Source organism: Oculina patagonica, chromosome 8 (assembly GCF_052425735.1).
Source record: "Oculina patagonica isolate OP01 chromosome 8, crgOcupat, whole genome shotgun sequence".
NCBI classification, from domain to species: Eukaryota; Metazoa; Cnidaria; class Anthozoa; order Scleractinia; family Oculinidae; genus Oculina; species Oculina patagonica.
Window position 1 is genome coordinate 23,769,230 of NC_135765.1, and position 21,609 is coordinate 23,790,838.

Consider the following 21,609-nt stretch of genomic DNA (forward strand, 5'->3'; position numbering starts at 1 on the left):
AGACACAAAAACGCACACAAGACCCAAGTAAACATAGGTAGAAGTTCAGATCAGCTGTGTATTTTTTTCAAGAACCTTTAGTGACAGGAAGCATATTTTTTCATTTCTATAACTCAAGTGTCATCGTGACGCACCCGAAGTAAGTAGTAACACCAATTTAACCAATAAAAACAGAAAACATCTCTGTTTTCATCTTTGTCGAGGACTGCATTTTCGTTTTGGTCATTGGAGAAAACTGAAATGTGACCCAGCTCGTGTGTGAATTTTCATAGAAGCACAAGGTTCATCAATTTATATGGGCATCGTTTACCGATATAAGAGATAAACAAAATGTTCGTTTCAGGTCACGAGAATCAATGTCTAGTATATGTCTGTGTCATATTTTATAACTGAATCGTCTGGTCAGATCAGAATTCGTACCCAAGCGATAGTCAAGCTAATCCATTATAGGATGCTTAAGATGCACACACTTTTGCTTATGATTCGCCACTATGAGAAAACTTATTTAACTAGCTCTGGTTTCCTTTCTTATTCAAAACTATTTGTGAATTAAATTAAGAAAAATAATTCTTAATTTTTGTAGCACAAACGCCTGGTCAAACTTGACAAAGGTCGTGATAGTGGCAACAACAACTTTGTTTCGTGTTGTGTACCTTTCAGCCACGATAAATTTCTGTGAGGGCGTGGTTCACCTACAACCTTGAAGCAGATTTCATTTGTACTGTAAAAGATTTGTACTACAGAAACCCTAAGAAAAAATCGTGCAAATGGAATATTAAGCCAACCTATTGCCCGGCTTTTTAACTATCAAAATAAATAATTGGGCGGGGCGAGAGTTAGCCGATGTACAGGAGAAATGCTTACACGAGTATACATCGTGCCAGTGACACTGTAGTGCATGTCTAACAATTATATTCGTTTTTCCTTTACGATCACTTGATTGCCTGTACAACAAAATATCCAACATTCAACCAACATAAATTAAAGGAAAGAGTAATCTCGTTGAGATTACTCTTTCAAAGAGTGATCTCGTTGTTCAAATGTTGAATATTTATAGATGTAACCCACTGGCATTTCAAAAAAATGATGTTTTGTATACATCAGTTTCCTTGATTCTAAGAAGCTGGGTGTGGCCATTACAAAACTGTGTATCACTGTTTTATATTTGAAAATTAGTAACCCGAGTTTTCTATGAGTTAGATTAATCAACGAGGCTCAGCCGAGTCGACTATCGCTATCCAAAACATACAGTGGACTATCGCTATCCAAAACCTAAAATTTAAAGCACTTTTAAGCCAACGCACAATCATGCCCTATCAGCGATTATAGTTCACCAAAAAATTTTCTCAGATTCTGATTGGATTAAATTGATCACGTGACGCGATGGTGTTCATCCGCGGAGGGCACTATCAGCTCATAGTGCCCGTCCGAGAAAAATGCCCGGATGGATAGTGCCCGCCCGTGAAATTTTTTGTAAACAAGTGTGCCTGCAGACAAAAAAAAACAACCAAAATCACTGCATTTAGTGGATTTCTTGTCTGATTTTGTTTCGTTTGTTAAATTTCGGCTTTCAATTGAGTTTTTCGTTTTGAAAAGTAAAAAATAATTCACGATGCTCGTTTTTGAATGGGCGCGCCGAAGCCGGAAAAAATTTAGTGGTGAATAATAAAAACGATAGAGTGTTTCTGTCTCGGAACTATCGGTCTGATAATTGCCCCTTGGAAATTTGATGTTCTTAAAACTAGCATATTAGCCCTTAAAGCTTCGCTTCTCGGGCTAATATTTTTTTTCAAGAACATCAAATTTCCGCGGGACAACTATCAGTCGATAGTTCCTCGACAGAAACACTCTATTGTTTAAATAGTGCCCGTCCAAGGAAAATACCCGAAAGGATAGTACTCGTCCGTGAAAATTGTTGTAAAGCGGGCCTGCAAACAGAAAAACCCCACAAAAGTCACTGCATTTAGTGGGTTTCTTGTCTGGTTTTGTTTTGTGTGTTAAATTTCGGCTTTGAAGACTTTCATCTGAAAAAAGATGTCCTGATTACAGTCATAGCAGTCAAAATGCAATCATCATCGTCATCATCATCACCACCGCCACCCCCACCACCATCATCATCATCATCATCATCATCATCATCAACAACAACAACAACAACAACAACATTATCATCATTATCTCCACAGGTGCCCCATGATCTATGATTGTTGTTTTATTATAGGAAATGAAAGCTCAGATTTATGAACTTTATGGGCCATATTGCTGAACGTTGTGCTTCTGTGCAAATTTAGATGGGTGTTGGGACATATTACAGTCGTCTTCAGTGATAAAAACGAGAATACAGTCTTCAACAACATATATCCAAAACAGAGATTTGTGCGTTTATTGGTCAAATGAGAGTACATTAAATAATTAGCACACAATTTCATCAAGAGTGTTACGATAACAGTTGCTCTATAGCCAGATTGTATAAGCAATGGTATAAGGAAAAAATGCTTCCTATATATTCTAGCATAAAAATTGCTCAGCTAAACTTCTACCTGTGTACGTCTACTTGGGTCTTGTATGCGTGTTTGTGTCTGTTTTGGTATGAAAAGAACTAAAGACTAACTTGAAAAGAGAGGAGCTCAAATTACAACCAGCGTGACAGTGTTACAAAGGTCATGCAAACACGGCGTGGGTCATTAATCTGTTTGCATTGATCTTTGTGCAGTGATAGCAACAGGTATTATTTCAAGGTCGCCAGTCGCATGCAGTCGCCTGTTATTTCTCTTTTAGTATTCTGGACAGATGCTCATACCTGCCACTCTATCTACGGATAAGTCAAAGTGACCTGAACTGAATGAAGAAAGCTCCCTCAGTGATTTCTGAACTTCGAGATCGCCATCCTCGCTTGCCACTCACAACAAGACCTCGAGTAGTAAGCGAACTGTAACATCTTGTTTTCAAGCATCTAACGGTAGAACAGTTGTACTATATTCGAGAAGACTACAAGGTGATTCTTGTGAAGCTAACGAACAATTCATACTTTATATAAGAGTGTTTGTCCCGAATGAAACGTGATAGTATGAATTGAAACTGACAAAATTCCGTGTCGAACGTGAGAAATAACGTCTCGACTCGTGGATTCTTTCTTTGGTACCTTGGATCATTACTTCAAAGACCGCCTTATATATTACGTTTATAATCTCGCTTTTAGACATACCAAACTAAACTATGAAAATCGAAGCAATGCTTACGTAATACGACTTAGTTTTCGCAGGAAATACACAATGAATTTATGCACGGACTGCGGTATCTATTACTTTAACCCTCGGACGTACAAGCCAACTCAGACCCCCACCATCGTACAAGGGGCGGGGGGGGTGGATGGAGCCCCTCCCCGGAGTTTTCGTTATATTAAGGCGTAGAGAAATTATTTTGAACTTGGAAGAAAGCCCTCAGCGTACTCTATAAGATGACATAATTTTAATTGGCTGTGACGTCATATGACATCACGTGACGTCATTAGAGCCGCCATCTTGAATCCGCCATCTTGGATTTCAACATTTTCTTAGAAAGTCAGAAAATAACGGGAGTTGATGCAAAATCAAGCCAGAATGCTTACGGAATGTAAAAATAAACACATCTTGCACTTCTGTTTTAAAAAACTTGAAAAAATTAAGAAAAATGGTAAAAATGACGATTTTTGGCAAGACCTGCTTGCATTTATGACGTTGTCACGGCAACGTCACACACCACGGACACATCGTTGACATATCAAAATTTCCGCAAAGGATGAATGAACAGCTAATGAAAGTTTCAGCATTGTAGAGTAAATCGTTTTTTCAAAATTTAAAAAAACCCTCATGGGGTGGTGGCATCCACCCCCCCCCCCCCCTTGTACGTCCGAGGGTTAATTAACATAGTTAATTCGAAATCAATTATTAACACATTTAATGAAGTTTCTACTCCTTTCAATGAATTAAAATACAACTATTTCATTTCAAAATATAATTGTATCGATGTTATGTGATATTTTAGTGTGATTTAATTTTGGCGGGAAAATAGCCATAAGAGCGATCAGAGCCATTTTTGAACTAAATTCGTGGAAAAAAAATTTATCGTGCCAATCAATAAATTCTTGTTTTCGAATAAGAAGGGTATGGACTGTTATAAAATGGCTTTTAATAAAAAATAAACTATCGCACTTTTGAAAAAATTGAATTTGAAAATCCCCCAAATTCACTCTGTGGCAAGACACAAGCTACCTACCTAGTTTAGAAAATATAGTAAAAATTACAGTTGAATTGGAAAGGTGTTTCTAAGCATGCAAAACATCAACAACCAGTTAATTTACCTTGAGAAAAAGTTTTGTGCACGAAATGCAAAAGGAAGATCTGTTTCCTGTACTGAGAAATTGGCCTTTTTTATGAGGATTTTTGGCACTTTCTGTGCCAAAAACTAGGGGGGTGGTCAATCTCAAGATTGAAAAGGCAGAAAATCATTTAAATGCCACCAATCACAATCTTATCTGATAGGTTTTAAATGCTGAAAATATGAGGGAAATCGGCTGACCCCCATCTTTTGGCATTGCCTGGTTTACTCTGACAATGACACTTAAGCCTTGAGGATTCCTGAAATATCAAAAAGATATTATAACATAGTGCATTTATTTTTACTTAACAATAAACGGCACAGTTTTTAGAACTGAAAGCTGTTAAGTTGAAACAAAGTGGCCTTTGGTTGATCTTGTGGAGATACCCTGATGGGACACACTGCTACTTCTAATTATTAATCATCAAAAATAATTTATTATTAACAATTTCAAATTACTGATAATATCAAACACATGCACCTCCAACAACCTTGTCACTGGAGGAAGCCTGTCCCCACACAGGCTGATTCACAAGTTCATTTAGACTAGCAAGTTCATCTAGACTGTTACACGACAAAGAGCTCAATTAGATCATGTGCTCGTCAAAAGATGGTGGCGAAGATCCTTGCTGGCTTGCCGCACGTACAGAGGAACATACATTGGTAGTGATCACGAGCTTGTTGTCGCTAAGCTTAGACTCAAGTTGGTCAGAGAAATAAGGCAAATGCAGCTTGGAGACTATCTGTGGAAGAGACTAGACTAGCTCATGTTTCTCGGCCTGACGACACTCACTGTCATTCGTATTGTTACTATTGTTATTACAATTCATTTGTACCAGTCTGCGTACCATACCTGTAAATGTAAATCCTGCTTTCTCTGTTCTTTTTGTCGCAGTTCTTTGAAGTGCTAACGCTTAATGATTCCTGAAATTAAGAAAAAAGTATGTTATTTGTTTTAATGTGACATTTTTAAAATCCAAAATCGCAAGGCCTACTGAGTTTTTGACCTTTCATTGGCAAAACACGCCCTCATTTCAGCTTGATAGCATCCATCGTCTTTATATTCGAGCATTTTAAATTTTAGAGTTTTCACGCCACACGACTTGAGCTGAGGTATTACGAGGTGTGTTATGTGATTCACTAGTTCATGAGGGTGAGCTGATCGCTTTTATTTCTGCTAAACATTCTCATTGATTTTCGACTGCCATATTGGTGCCCCTCCGGGAGACGCAAATATGGCGTTTATATATTGAATACTACAATTTTGTGTGGATTATTTTGACAAATAACTCGAGTACGGAATACCGCACATTTCTGAGACTCGGACAAGTAAATTGTCTCTTCTCTTCAATTACATTTCAAATTATTGACTTTTTTACTCAGAAGTTTTGGTTTCACTTTTCCGTGCCATGACAGTGAAAACCAGCCACACTATGTTTTTTTGCTAAAGAATTAACGAAGAATACGCACCACTCTGTTTTTTTTTTTTCGAAAATTTCTAGTGGCAAAGAAATAGCATTTTCTGGTTGACTGCAACGCAAAAGAGAATATTTCCAAATATCCGAAATTGGGAAACATCGCAAGGTATGAGGGCCCAAATTTTGGTAATATTCTTCCCGGAAATTTCTGTTCCATTCGATTTTGATCAAGGGTTATCTGAAATTTTGGTTGAAATTCAACAGTTTTTAAAATTTTCGAAACGTAAAAATTTCTGTACCATTTGCTCCCGTTCCAAAATTGTAGGTATTTTGGCCAGATGGAAAGCACATATATGCACTGATTTGTCGGCAAGTACTTTCTCTAACGCATTTTTTAATGACAAATCATTTGTGCCAGTCCGATTACTATACCTGTAGATATGATCCCTCTTTCATCGGCGTCTCGATATGACTTTGCACTAAGTAAAAATTAAAAGAAAATGATTATGAAAGGTAGCTAAAGAGGCTGTGCATATTTACAATGCTTATTCACTGAGTTTCGTACATCCGTTTATCTTGATTCAACGCTGTCCCCCTGAAAAAAGCTGTTCACGTAAACAACGATGGTCACCATAAATAAGAAAACATGCGTTGTTATACAATTGCAGCAGTGACGTATTGTAAAGGTGCTTTGGCAGAGACAAGAAAACCATTTTCTTTGTTTTTTAGCAAATAGTCAATTATAAGCGATGCAACTGTGCCGCTGGCTGACAAAACGCGGGCAGCAGTGCAAAACAAAAGCCAGCCTTGTCGGACTTCTTGTCGTAAAATTGAATAATTTAAAAAAAATAATATTAAATATAAAATGAATAAATAAATATTCGCCGAACGGTGACTAGGCGTATTTTCCCAATGAAAAGATTTTTTTTAAATGGGTGCTTTTAAAAATTAATGAAAAATAATGATCCGCAAGCCAAGGGCAACTTTGGTGAAGGTTGTGCTAAGTTAAGAATTGTAAATTACTAATTATGCAATGTAGGAAGATCTCACTCAGAAATTGATTAATTAGACTTCTTATTAAACAAGCGCAGAGGCCATACTGAGAGAATTTGAAAAACCGAGGAGGTATGAGTTGGTAAGAAGTTTATAATTATACGGCTTTCTTTGTCGCGATGTTGCGCCACGGTTTTTGTCTTTCCAAAACTTCGCCAAAGTTAATTTTTTTGTAAATTTGCTTGTTTGTTTAGCAAATATAATCAAATTCACAAATGCGTGGGTTTGCATAAGAAGCAGACACTTAGAATAAGCATAGATAAAAAAATGGATTATTTCAAAACATCTTGTTTGTTTCTCAATTCCTGTTATAGTTCTTGATCGCAAAAAAAATCAGCTCAGATTAAATATTGAGGTTATCTCACTAGCGTCAAAATTGTTGCGCCAGATATTGAACTTAAACTTAAGTGATCTGACGACCCTAATAATTCGGTCCATTACGAATTATACTATAACCGAGAGAATTCTCGCCCGCTGATTGGTCCAAAGTTATGGTCGATGAGAGTATAGACCATGAAAGTGACGTCAGATCACGCCACGCACACGCGCGGGTTAGAAATGTGTAAGTTTGGTCTCCATGAATGAAAGCGAATTTCATCGTGTTTTGTTTGAATCAAGTACGCATTTGTTTTCGGAATTCAGGATTGGACTTCTACTTAGGTGATCTGTCGAAAGAAAATTGACAAGGCTTTTGAATTTTTGGTCTAACTGAGAAGAACTGTGCTAGCGAACCGGCAGGGGACTGTCGATGTTTAGTGAACGAGCTCTAACAAGATCTTCAGAAAGAAAAATAATCTTGCTCGCTTCAAGCGATAGGCACACACTCAACGAGAGAGGAAAAGGTAATTAAAATTGTTATTCTTTGAATTCTTGTTTATCTTCTTTCGTATCATTGTCGTTTTTACGTGTCGGACCGGAATCTTTACGTCCCACCGGCAAAGTTTCTTCACGTTCAGGCATTGCTTTTGATAAATACTTGTTCGAGTTTGTTATGGTATAAAACAAATCGACCACATTTTTCCATGGTCTACACTCTTATAGACCATAGAAATGACGCCAGAAAATGTCCAAAACTTTGCAGTGAAACCACTCGGCTAACGCCTCGTGGTTCCACTTGAGTTTTGAACATTTTCTGACGTCATTTCTATGGTCTATAAGAGTGTAGACCATGGAAAAATGTGGTCGATTTGTTAATTTTATTCAATTTATTTCGTATTTTCAACGTTTTTCTAAACCAGTCTAGACCGGCAGTCTTTTGTGATTTTTAAATTTGATGCGGCATATTCTTAGCAAGCTCTTTCACATTTCACAATGAAATAAATTTATCAATTGATTAAGGTTTTGGACATCTGAGTCTTTCCTTCAATATATTATTATACGGAACGCGATAGAATGGCAGTTCTCCAACGCAATACGACAGGAACACAAAGCCTTACCTAATTCGACGTTAACGCTCTCTTTTGTGCTATACCGTAAGTATCCAGTGTAAAGCAGTAGAATTGCAGTTGTTAAGAAAATCAAAAGCAAGATCTGAGCTTTTGTTTTCATCGTGATAACTTCACTTGGCATAAGCCCCGAAATCGAGGAGTGCTAAGCCTGACTATTCGGTGACGTCACTGGCCCACGTGAGGTTCAAGGTCCTTTTATGAATGAAGCCGGTGTAAACGCATACCGAACTCAGCGAGGCACTGAATTTTTTGAATTTTTTTTTCTTGCTTCTTTTTTCCATTTGTTTATATTAGAAATTTACTGCAATGATCATTTATCACTTTCCTATACATCCGCACTTCATATATGAATCATTTTATATAAATTACATTATATTAGTCTTGTAGGTAGTGTAAAGTAGCTGTGCAGTATTGTAAGTATTAAAGCGGGGAAACAACGGCACTTTATTGTATTATATTGACATTAACGTAAAGGAGCTGTTTCAGTATTGTAAGTAGCGTTAGCAATGGTAGAAAAAATGCACTGTAATATAAGAATTGTAAGTACTGTTAGAAGTGTAAGTATGTAAATACGTTTTTGTGTGTTACAATAATAATAAAAAAGAAAGTTGACGGGCATAGACGGTGCTCTTCGTAGATCTAGATAAAACTTTCATCAAGGTGAGTATGTAATTTTTCGTTCCCGTATTCACTCGTTAATTTATTAATCTCAGTATGCCGTCACTGATTGAATGCAGTAATTAACATGTCAGAGTTTTCTAAGGGCTGGTTTATTTACACTGTATGAATTTCTCGCATGTGACAAGCTTACAACAAGCCTATGACATAACGTATGACCATGCACACACACACGCGCGTCTGTCGTAAGGATGTGGTAGGTTGGTTTACACTAACACCGCTGTCCTCCCTGTTACACCTTATTCGAATTGCAATATCTCCCAATTCGTATGGCGAAAGAAAAACCAAAGATAAAGCAAACTATAATAATTGGTCCGAGAGCAAAAGGTGGTCTTGGAATGCCTGATTTTGACGTAATAAAGAATGCTCTAAACGCAGCCTGGATCAGAGGACTCGATAGCGGTTACCCTATCGCGAACTGGACTATTATTCCTGTTACCTTGTCAGAAAAAGTTGGTGGCCAATTTTTCCTCAAATAAATGAAATTTTGATCTCAAATATCTTAAGCTTTCCACTCATATTTTGATCAACTTTTTTTCATCTAACCATCTTGATCCATTCCATGAACAAAAATTTACAAAATTACCCACTTCTTTATTCTCGCTTATTTTCACGAGTTCCACACGTTAAAATAAACGCAAAAATGAGGCTTGCACAAAAAAGTGTTGTTTATTCTCATATCCTATCCCACTTTAAGAAAGCTATATAAGGTCTAAACTCTTTTTGATTCTGGAATACATATTGGAGGCAGGAGTTAACATTAAACTTTTGGTGTTCAAATCATTCCTCACAATTGGCAGACTTCCTAAGTGAAGTGACGGTGCTGTCCATAGATCTGAATAAAAATTTTCTCAATGTTAAATCGTGAATTTTAGTTAGTTCTTACATACATTTGTTTATTGATTGATCTAGGCACGCTTTATACTTCTAACAATTATTCAACTTTGATATATCGATATTTTCAGCAAATGTAATGCCTAAACGTCCTTGTGTTTCATGAGATTACAAAAGAAGAAGTGAAAATAAAATCATAAGTGACTTTCAAAGGAATGTTTGACAGAAGAAAATGATAATTACTGTTTTGGACCAGAGTTAGTGAAAAAAAAAATTCAAATTAAAGTTCAGTTAGCAAATGCCTGTATGGAATAATAGGTTGGTGCCGATTTACTTTTACACAAAACGACTTTGACCGCTCAGAAAGATGAACATCCGGATCTTCTTGTAGCTGTTTGAATAAAACATGATCCATTAGCTCTAAAGGGGCTTCTTGCCTGATTCTTTCAATAAATTCGCGCATAATTTTATTTATATTTGTTTGGTCTTTTGGATAATCTCGATGTATAGGATTACCAGCCGTGACGGAGACAAACATTAGTGCTTGGCCAGGAAATTTCACCTCGACGAGAATCATCGTGTTTCTGTGACTAGCATACCAACATTCGTCTTCATACTGCGTTGGATAGGGAAGGATATGCTCAATCGCTTTATGATGAAAAGCATTGAAGATTGCATCGTAAAATACGGTGGGAAGGACTAGGGATGTTTCATTTAGGCCGCATAGTTGTTTCCTTCTTTGAAGCACAACGCTTGCTCCATGGTGAACCTCATAATCTAACACGCCGACAGCCGGCTCGTAATCTAACAGCCACTTCTCCACAGCTCGAAACGGCGACAGCTTTTTCATGGTGATAGGTGTAAATCTGTTGTATTTTAGAATAGTGTCGTCATCTAGAAATATGTAATAACGATAGCCCGGCCTTCTATCCATTGCGTCAAAGAATAGTACATTTCGTCCTGATGCAAAATGTGTGTTCGGATCAAACAAATAGCTAACGTGTGATCGGTTGTCTTGTTTACACTCGGATTTGAAACTCAGCACTATCACATCACAGTTGCAAGTCTCGGGATCGCCAATCTGAGAGGAATTGGCCAAGTTTGGAGGAAGACATTGCTCGGCTTCCGTGAGATATATAAATGCTTTCGATGTGTGGAATCTTGTGTTTCTTCGCTTTGTTAGGTCGTCAAAATTGAAGATAATCCAATAAACACCCATACAGATTGTACAAAAGACCACTATACATGCAACTGTTTCTTTCGACTTCATTTCACAGCATATTTTTAACCCAATTTTTGAACTGTTGAACAAGAAGCCGAACAATGTTAAAATTAATTAAAGGTTTTCTTGTAGATTAACATGCGGAGTTTAAACATAAATGTGTTAATAATAGTCACGAACAAATAGCTGTCAAATATCTACAATTGCTTAGAAACTATCCTCAGATGACAAGGTGATTGTTCTTATAACGGTAAAAAGTAATTTTAAATGTTCGAAGAGATCTCACGAACTTCTCTCAATGCTGGTGGGCGTCTTCTCAAAACGCCTGCCAAATCTTCAACCACGTTGAATTCTAATTTTGGAAATTTTTTATTCAGTGGTTTACCGGGTTTTAATTGTATGATATCGATTTGCAAAAAAAAACCAGATACTTCAAATTAGCATATTATTTTCGTCTTCTGCTTTTGGAAATAATTTAAAAATAAAAGATTTGTTGAGTGAGCGTCTGTTTTCTTTACTTCCTATGAAAGAAGCTTTGTAGGCAAGCAAAACCAACCAAACCAAATAATTTGATAAATTAATACTACAAATTGAAGCGAAAATTACAGATCTACAAATTTATCACTTGCGCGACTTATAGAACATGTTTTGAATTAGAGTGATGTAGCAATTGCATATATAATAAAAGGCCTCCAGGTTTGTGTAGACACATGACTCCAAGATATCATCAGGCACTTTAAGAAAGGGGCTTTGATGGTTATAAATTATATATAAAAAAATAACATTTACATTTTCTTCTTTGTTTGCTTTTCCGGCGATTTGAAGCGTGTGAGGGCCAATTTATGAGTTAAAGTTTTCAATTCGTTTTTAGCATATATTAATACCACATGAGCCAGCCGCTAAAACCTTAACGAATTGTATTCCTTCTCAAAGTTTGCCGTAAAAAGAATACTGCCATGATTCCTGACGTCAAAACTCCACAAACAAATCCCGAAATTAGAATCTGCCCAAAGTGTCGCGGCTTGTTCTTTAAAAACAGCTCGATACCATTTCGCACTTTATTTGTCTTTGTTATTCATGTATTTACAATATCTTGTGAACTGGCCCTCAGCCGTACCAATGGCTAATCTAGGCAGGCCAGTCTTACATCAGTTTTTTTTAACACAATTACTACAAATAATTCGCATGCTACATTGCCAGGTTGCTGTGTAACCTGTATACAGATTTCCCGGAATAGGTATTGACAATACCGTAAAATGTTGGTTACCCCTTCCCCCCTCCCAGCCCACAAGGCAACATGGGTATCACTCAGCCACCTCACAGAGAATCAAATCGATGATATTGGCATCTCTCAGAAGTTTAGACGATCTCTTCTAGATGTAAGGGTCAGGTGAGGGGAGAGTCCGAACACCACCTTCTAGTTGCCAAAGTCAGATTGAATCTAAAGCGCTGCAAAATGCCACTAAAGCCTAGAATAAAATACAATGTGCACTACCTCAAGGACAGAGAAACAGCACAGAGCTTTGGGGTATCCCTCTCCAATAGATATCAGCCTCTGCAAGATCTCAACATAAAGGATGAATGAAATGGCATCGGAGAGGCTATTAAGAGGACATGTGCAGAAGTACTAGGGAAAAGGCGGCTAAGCACAATTGCAAGGAATAGATTACACCAGCAACCATGGAGTCCAGTGCTCGAAACTAACTTTTGCAAGTAGTCTTCCATGGACAAGTGGATGGAAGTTTTCACTGGTCCTAGAGGAAACTTAACTTAACTTACAAAGGCTGATTAGAAAATCGACATTGTCAGCAGTGTTCATTCTGAACACTCGAAATTCTCGCAGCCTTCATCACTCGGCATACCGATCGATGAAACTTGCTTCATTCATCTCATTCACAGGTTCTGTTTTACCTTCTTGTGTGCTTTGACCAGTCCCCTTAAAGTAGTTTAGCAAAGAAAAACTACGGCAAGCTACCATGGTTGTTGTTTTTACTGGCAACTAGGCAGGGAAAAACTTACTAGATCAGCTGGAACAGACAAGTTTACCGCGCTTCACTGGCGATCACCCCCCTCCCCCCACCCCCTTCCCCCGCAATGTTGTTGTCTACAGCCCATGCTTCAGGATTTCTCGAACCAAGTTTCTCACGAATTTCAAAATGGCGTCGCAGGATACGCGATCGTGAAGAGAAGGCAAAGCATGCAATTAATAGCTAGTCATTTATTAACTCAAGATATATAAAATCATAACGAATGAAAGGAAGGACCAGTGTACTCGTCCACGAGCAAGAGTAAGTGGAAATTTCAATCGTCCAGTAGGAAATTTAACTCGTTTATGGCGAGTGAACGAGTATTAGCTTCGAGCAGTCTATCAGCAAAAGGATACGTTTGAGTCATTAGATTTTCATGAAATGTTACATGTTATATATACTTTATAAAGCAAGAAAACTGCTGATTAAAAAAAAAAGCCAGCCAGATGGTTTCAATGTTTTTTTCTCATCCAGCTGGAAAGTGCATGGAGAACAGCTTTTCTGTGGAACAGCTTCGTTTTGTCCTCCTGTACTACAGTGCCCTATCGACACAAGCAGAATTAGAAGAGGCTGCGGCACATCTTCGATTGGACACTACTAGGAAATTGGCAGGTACATCTTTCCAAACTAACAGCCGAAAAAAGGACAAGCAGGGTAACATCTTGACGAGGGAAGATGACCAGCTTAAGCGGTGGCCGCAGCATTCCAATGAGCTCTTTAATCGACCTCCACCTTCAGACGCTCCATCTATCCCAGAGGCCCTGGCGCCCCTTGCTGAGCTTAATGCGAGCTGTGAGAGGCCATACAAACTGGAGATTGTCCGTTCAATCAAGATACTAAAAGAAAACGGACAAACTGGTCACTAATGCATTAGTTAATATCTTTATTTATTAATAGCATCTACGGAATTAACAAAATCATCCGCTACCTCATTCTCGCTTATTTTCAAGAGTCCTAATTTTGCCATTTAAGATAAACATGGCATTAAAGACTGATGCCAAATTTCATATCCTATATCAATAACATAAAACATACTGAACGCTAAGGTCTAAAACTATTGATTTATTACACGACTGAGGTAGCCAAATCATCCAATGAGATTGCTCCATTATTTGTTCAATATTTTTAAAATTCGACCGTGTATTGTCCTGAACGATTCCACGTGAATTTGTGTATTGTAATGGCTTGCAAACGTGAGAAAATAAACTTGACTCGCAGGAAAAACCTCTCTTACTTTTAAAAGGTGTGTAGAACAATGTTAGGGAATTATTTTCAGACCGCAACAGTCATGCATTAAATCCCTTATTAACCAGGCTTTGATAGGAACCATACTGAGAGAATATCGCCCTCGGGCCGATATTCTCCAAGTACGGCATTCGCGCTTGATTAATAAGATGTTTAAAAGTCGAAACACGTTTAGGCTGGGATGACATTACTCATGTTTAACTTTATATGAAACTACCCGTGCAACATGGCTCGTCATCCTAAACTGGTTTTGCAAATTGCATGACATCGTGGTCTCTATATGAGCACGGTTGACAGGGTGTCTTTGGTCTCTTTCCTTTTTTTTTTGGTTTTTTTTTTTTTTTTTTTTTTTTTTTTTTTTTAATTTACCTCCCATGAAATCTCTAAAATAAAGCCTCCCGAAAAAGCTGCCCATTCCATCATTTGGCCTTAGAGTGCGAATGTCACTGAAACACTTTTCGATCTACGCTGAAAGGAATTTATGACAATTTGAACTTAAAACAAGAAGGATCAAACATCAGCTAGCAAATGCCTGTATGGAATAATAGGCTGGTTGCGAGTTACGTTTGCACAATATGACCTAGACTGGTGGGTGAGGTAGGGCTTTGGACTGTTGTATAACTTATCAAATAACTCATGATTTCTTATCTTTGGAGGGGCTTCTTGCTTGATTTTAGTAACAAATTCCCGCGATATCTCCGTATAATTGGTTTTGGGTGTTGTATGTCCACGATGTTTAGAATTACGAGCTGTGACTGCAGCAAACAGTAGTGCTTGGCCTGAAAATTTGACCTCGACGACGAGCATAGTGTGTCTATTACAGCTATAAATGTTTATTTTTTCATATTGCGTCGGATAGGGAAGGATGTGTTCAATAGCCTTGTAATGAAAAGCGTTAAACATGGCATCGTAAAAAGCGGTTGGAATCACCAAGGACGTTTCATTTATACCACACAAATCCTTCCTTGTTCGACGCACAAAGTTTGCTCCATGATGAACCACATAATCCAACACTCCGACTGCTGGCTCGTAATCTAACAGCCACTTCTCAACAAGTCGAAACGGTGATAGCTTTAACATTTCATTGGGTGTTTCTTTGTTGTGGTTGATAACCGCGTCGTCATCTAGAAATATGTAATAACGGTAGCCCGGCCTTCTATCCATTGCGGCAAAGAAAAGTACATTTCGTCCTGATGCAAAATGGGTATTGGGATCAAACAAATAACTGACGTGCGATCGGTTGTCTTCTTGGCACTTGGCTCGGTAACTTAGCACTATCACATCACAGTTGCAGGTCTCGGGATCGCCAATCTGAGAAGAAGTAGCCAAGTTTGGAGGAAGACATTGCTCGGTTTCCGTGAGATAAATAAATGGTTTCAATGATGGCAAACTTATGCTTCCTGCTGTTATGTCTTCCTTAAAGTTTAACTTGATCAAAAAGACAATCATACTGATGGCAGAAAAGGCCACTATCAAACTGAATACACGCTTCAACATCATTTCATTGAAGGGGATTCTAGAAATGTGCCGAGTACTGCTTAACAAGACGCCGCACCAAGTTTAAAATAGCGAAAGGAATTGTTAAAACAGTGAAATATGAATTTATTTCATATACTTAACGTCAGAAACAAATAAGTCACTCACGCGATGTCAACGATTGCTTGGAAACGATTATCATCAAACAGCTATTTAAAAAAGAAATGGTGTTTCGTTTCCGGATTGAAGAACATGTTTTTACCAGGTTGTGTGGTTTTTTTAAAAGTGTTGACATTGTGGTTTCGAGCGTTATTTTTATTGGATAGTAGCCTCCACTGTGTATATAGAATCGATAACAGTACCTTTTTGTTTCTGAGGAAACGAAAGTAAAGGTCATAGCCGTTCGAACTCCTCACTTCGATACCACGGCAAGTACTAACTGATTCGTATGTTCGATAAATTTGTCATAAAAAGACTTTTTACTATTTTTGAGGCTGATGTGAAATTATTGTTTAACTTTTACACACAAGATTAAGGTGACATCAGCCTCAAAACTGGCTGGTACTGGGTTATTATAAGCATCACATTTATGTGGCGGTCCATACAGACGCATAACACCATAGGTAGCCCAAGCTCCTAAAGGAGCCGTCAACATATAGACCACATACGACATTGCGTAATAACGTTATTATAAGGGTTTGTATGGGAATATAACGATCGTAAAAAATAATTCAAAATAGAGGGAAAATATCCAATAAAATTCACTTAACTATCCTCTTCTGTCTATATCTTGTGTTTCTATGCCGTTTGGAGGCGATTTGAAGCCATTTCAGTGGGTTTTAGGTTCGCTGGTTTCCTATCATTTAAGGGTTTGTATGGGAATATAACGACCGTAAAATATAATTCAAAATAAAGGGAAAAACATCCGATAAAATCGACTTACCTATCCTCTTCTATGCAAATCTTGTGTTTCTATGCCGTTTGGGGGCGTTTTGAAGCGATTCCAGTGGGTTTTAGGTTCGCTGGTTTCCTCTATATATAGAGAGGAAACCAGCGAACCTAAAACCCACTGGAATCGCTTCAAAACGCCCCCAAACGGCATAGAAACACAAGATTTCCATAGAAGAGGATAGGTAAGTCGATTTTTGTCGGATATTTTCCCTTTATTTTGAATTATTTTTTTACGATCGTTGTTCCCATACAAACCCTTAAATGATAGGAAACCAGCGAACCTAAAACCCACTGAAATGGCTTCAAATCGCCTCCAAACGGCATAGAAACACAAGATATAGACAGAAGAGGACAGTTAAGTGAATTTTATTGGATATTTTTTCTCTATTTTGAATTATTTTTTACGATCGTTATATTCCCATACAAACCCTTATAATAACGTTTTTACGCAATGTCGTATGTGGTCTATATGTTGACGGCTCCTTTAGGAGCTTGGGCTACATGTGATAACACAACAGTTTTTAAAGGCAAAATAAAGAGGTCGCTCGTTTAGGAAATCTACGGAGTGGATTTTCCTGTAAGTTGTTGTGAGTAAACTTTAACTGTTTGGCAGCGTTTTGAGAGCGTTTTTTAAAGAGCTCGTTGTTGGAGATCTTTTGTGGCCAAAAGATGTGCAAGATTTTTCGGAGACAAGATGTTCGAAAGCTTTGCAGCTTTTTCAAGTCGTGCACAGTCATTCTCCAACATTCAGATCCGTAGAGTAGTACAGAGAGTACACAAGCTTGGTAGATCTTAATCTTCGTTCTTCTGCTGTAGTTTTTGCTCCTCCACACGGGTCGCAATTTTGCAAAGGCCCCTCTAGCTTTACCAATCCTCTGTCGGATGTCGATGTCAGCCCCCCCCCCCCCCCCCCCCCCCATCACTGCAGACTGTACTACCCAAATAGGTGAATTGTTGGGTCGTTTCAAGGTCTAGCTGTCCCACTTTGATGGACAATGGTGCTGAGATGTTGACTCTATAGTGCACTTTAATTGCCCCCGCAGGGCTTTCGCCCAGAGGCGAAATCCCGAGGAAGCATTCATTGTAGCTTACGCGTATATATAGAGAATGTACTTACAGTAAGAATATACGGTATGTATACCAGAAAAAATCTCGATTTGCTCGAACAAGGCCGCGAGGAATCTCTGGGTAATGATGACGTTTTGCCGCAAAGGATCTCTGGGTAATGATGACGTAAAAGCAGAAAATGCCCGAAGGAGTTATGGGTATTATGTCGTCACAATAACAGGGGCCGCGGTAAATGAAAATCCCTATCTTGGGTTAGAACGGTATTAAAAAGACTGACGCGTGTTTTGGCATCTGTCACACGTTAATTACTTCGATTTTTGGCTTCCGCGTGTTCACAGATTTGTTCGAGCGGTTTCTTTGAAGCAGTTGTTAGTAATACGTCGAAAGATTTCGAGCAATTGGTTTCGTGTTCTTGGCTACGTGTGTTCCAAGAGCTGGTTCGAGCGTTAGGTTTACTTCGGGGGTTGCCTGTATTGACTTGTATACATCTTACAACCAGTAATAAACAAAAGCGTGAATTTTGTCATGTAATACAAGGTAATTTGTTTTGCTAACAAACTGTCAGATTATTTGATCCAAAAAGTGGTTTGAATAAGGAACAAAAATTGCTTTCTCGAATCTTTGAATGCGCAATATATGTTACTCGTGGAATTTTTAGGCTTTTTGGCCTGGAAATTATTGTCAGTTAATTGCGAATGTTATAAGCCTGGGAATAATCTTGCGTGTTGTCACCACGAATAATTAGCAATTATTGGATGAGGCTGAAGGTGGATTTCCACTGACGCGTAAATATTTACACTGTCGCGTAAAAAGTAATAAAAAGCGTTTCCTTTTTACGCGCGTTGAACGTTCGTAAATGCCCGACATACTGAATTATCAAGTTGGCGAATAGAGTGCGTGATTGTCGGCCATATTGGAGAAGTGAAACAATAAGTTGTTTTTCCTTTGGGAAAAAATCATTAACATTTTTATGCAAATATCTTGTTGTTTGACTCTTCCAACATGGCTGCCATGAAAACACTTTGTACCAAACGCTAGAAAAAGAAGTGCGTGAATATGACCAAGAGACATTTTATAAATACTTTCGAAAGACACCATCAAGTAAAAGAGGATTTGAGGCGACCTTCCCGGATTCCCGGTTCAAAGTCTACGTGACCTGACGCCAGGCGTTTTCTTTCACTACTGCGTTCGTGTAATTTGGTTCTGTAGCCAGTTCTATAGATTATTTCTTGAAATGTTAAGACTTTCTCGATGAGAAGTGTTTTTACATCTGAATGTTTTCCCAAGTAAATCGATGGGCGATTTAAAACAAAATGGTTTTCCACATGGTAAGTGATGTCATGTGACGAAATCCAAAAGTATGATTGGGTAAATCGTTGCGTAACCGCAGACACCCGCGAAAATAGTTGAACTCGGTTCAACTTTTTTCAAAACCCCCAAAATCGCTACGAGCGTTAACGTGCGCGTCACGTGCGTAAATACCTAGAAAAAAACGTGGCATTGGAAATTGGACAACGTAATTTCATTTTACGTACGTTTATAATTTTTACGCGCGTTAACGTGCGTAAACAAAAACGCGACAGTGGAAATCCACCTTGAGTATGATATGAAGAATTATGCAGATCTCGGAGGGTGTTATCCGCCTCAGGCTTCGGCTTCGGCGGATAACACCCTCCGAGATCTGCATAATTCTTCATATCATACGAAAGCCGAATTCAATAATTGTTCTATTATTCATTCAAAATATTTCCAGAGCTCCAAATGCACAAAATGAATTTAATAGGGTTTTGACAGTAGGCAAACTACACAAATACACAACAACGTTCGCTTTTAAATTTGATTTAAACTTCAAAAACTCGGTTACCTTCATTAAATTTCTTGTCCTTTATAATGTCGATATTTAGCACTTGCTTGAAGTGTCTATTGAAGCTAAATCTGATGACACAAAGCAATGTTTTCGAGTACAGGTTTCCATCGTTCTTGCTAACTTCGACGTAGAATTTTCGTAAAACCGCTCCAAGTCCTCCGCTGTGGCTGGATCAGGGATCTTTTCCTCTTGAAGATACTCTTTCAAAATCGATCAACTTCCCTTCGTTGCTTTTTCCGTGTTTTGACTTTCCTTGTCTTCTAATAACTTTAACTTTTACCTCTTCGTAATGCTCAAATCTAGCGGCCATTTCCCACTTTCAACCTGCTGCTCGGCAGCAAAGCCGTTCAGTCGCGTGATGTCAGCGGTTCTTGGGAACGAGGTTGCGATCGGATAATCATCCTGCGAACGAGGTCGCGATCCAATAATTTTTCATATTAGACGGTTGCGATCCAATAATTGGAATTTCTTCCAAATTTGGTCGGCGCTAGCCGAATAGCTGGAATTAGTCGGGGATCGAAAGCCAATCAGAAACACAGAAATATTTTGAACGAATAATAATATGTTATGTGTTATTTCCGCTAGGTGTTATTTCCGCGCGCTAGGTAATATATTCGGCTTGAACTTGTGAATATTTTTAGGACGCAATGGTGTCACACAACAAGATATTCCGCAGCAAACAGACCAAACAATGTCTTGACGCAGATGGCACAGAAAAAAAAAGCCTAATTTTAAAGGCGACAAAAAGACTCCACTTATCCTAGATTATTGCTGTAAAACAAATTATAAATAAGGCGGGGGCAGCTTTTTAGTGAGAACTATTACTAGTATAACATATCTACAAAGTACAGTGAAAAGGCACAACTTTAAACCTTTTATCACGTTCTAAGGTAGGATAAAAACAAAAAATAAATAAATAACAATTAATAAATGTTAGCATTACCAAAGGTTGAGCTCACTTCCGCGTTGAAGCTGACGATAGAGTATAAGGTCGACACCGGTTCCCTAGAAGATTACCGTAAATGATCTAATAAATTAAACGACAATCTCAAATAAACGCCTCGTATCTAATAAACGCCTCCCCTGGTGTGTAAAAATTGTATTATACGCCACTCTCTAATAAACACCCCGTGTATAATAGACACCCCCCCCCCCCTAAGAATCGCCAATTCAGGCAATTGGCTTAGTTTTTGCTTGACTCGGAAATCGAAGAGGACAACCATGCCAACATGTTTGACCCCGATGACGATGGAGACATCGATATCGAACTATGAACGACATCTGTAGGCTTTGCATTAGCGCAGATTAGATTAGTCTCCCATTTGCACTCTGTTTTCTATCTAATTTCGTGAGCAAAATACGCATATTTTTTTTGTTGACCTTGTTTCAGTAAAATTGAAGTAAACGCCTCTCTCTAATAAACGCCTCACATCTATTTAACGCCCCCGTCAGGAGCCCTTAAATTTATCAGACGCCCGGGAGTTTATTAGATCATTTACGGTAGTAGGGCAGAGTTTTTGTACGACAGATCACTAGCAAGGCCCGCCAACCAAACGAAACCCCACCCCCCCCCCCACCACCACCACCACCACCACCCCATACGAGGGGGCGCAAATTACCCCCAGCGGGCTTGGGGGCTACAGAGAAATGTACTGGAAGATAATCAGGTGATGGTATATGATCCTAAGCACGGTTAATGACCAGCAAGCGTTGAGAAATTACCATTTAAACACTTTCTGTTGAATATATGTGGAAAACGGTTCATGAAAGAATTTAAATGTCCTTTAACAGTCCTTTGTTTTTACAAGTTTAGTGTAACTAAAAGTGGTAAATGTCTTGATCAGATGGAACAATTTACCATGGTTAATTAGCATAAAAATATGTCAGTGGTCAACACGTGGATTTTTTACATATTTTCCATGAGTTGATTTTTGTTGACTTTTAGTATGTTAACATACATGCCTCA

The 21,609-nt window shown here is 38.3% G+C and overlaps 3 protein-coding genes across 3 annotated transcripts in view; all 3 read right to left on the reverse strand.

Annotated features, from left to right (window-relative positions):
* Window positions 1-8,407, reverse strand: part of LOC144663583 (carbohydrate sulfotransferase 11-like) — a 43,652-nt gene extending 35,245 nt beyond the window's left edge. The window contains exons 1-2 of the mRNA XM_078524595.1: window positions 8,264-8,407; window positions 6,207-6,253 (exon numbers count right to left, since the gene is read on the reverse strand). Of these exons, the coding sequence (XP_078380721.1) occupies window positions 6,207-6,253; window positions 8,264-8,396 (180 nt within the window). The 5' untranslated portion in view covers window positions 8,397-8,407. The remainder of the gene's footprint in view (window positions 1-6,206; window positions 6,254-8,263) is intronic.
* Window positions 8,408-9,669: 1,262 nt separating this feature from the next.
* On the reverse strand, window positions 9,670-11,141 carry LOC144662050 (uncharacterized). Its single transcript, XM_078522782.1, has one exon. It carries the CDS (start codon window positions 11,055-11,057, stop codon window positions 10,068-10,070), a length of 990 nt encoding a protein of 329 aa, XP_078378908.1. The 5' UTR covers window positions 11,058-11,141; the 3' UTR covers window positions 9,670-10,067.
* A 3,509-nt stretch (window positions 11,142-14,650) lies between these two features.
* On the reverse strand, window positions 14,651-15,730 carry LOC144664219 (uncharacterized). The gene has a single exon (XM_078525327.1). It carries the CDS (start codon window positions 15,728-15,730, stop codon window positions 14,792-14,794), a length of 939 nt encoding a protein of 312 aa, XP_078381453.1. The 3' UTR covers window positions 14,651-14,791.
* Window positions 15,731-21,609: the final 5,879 nt, after the last annotated feature.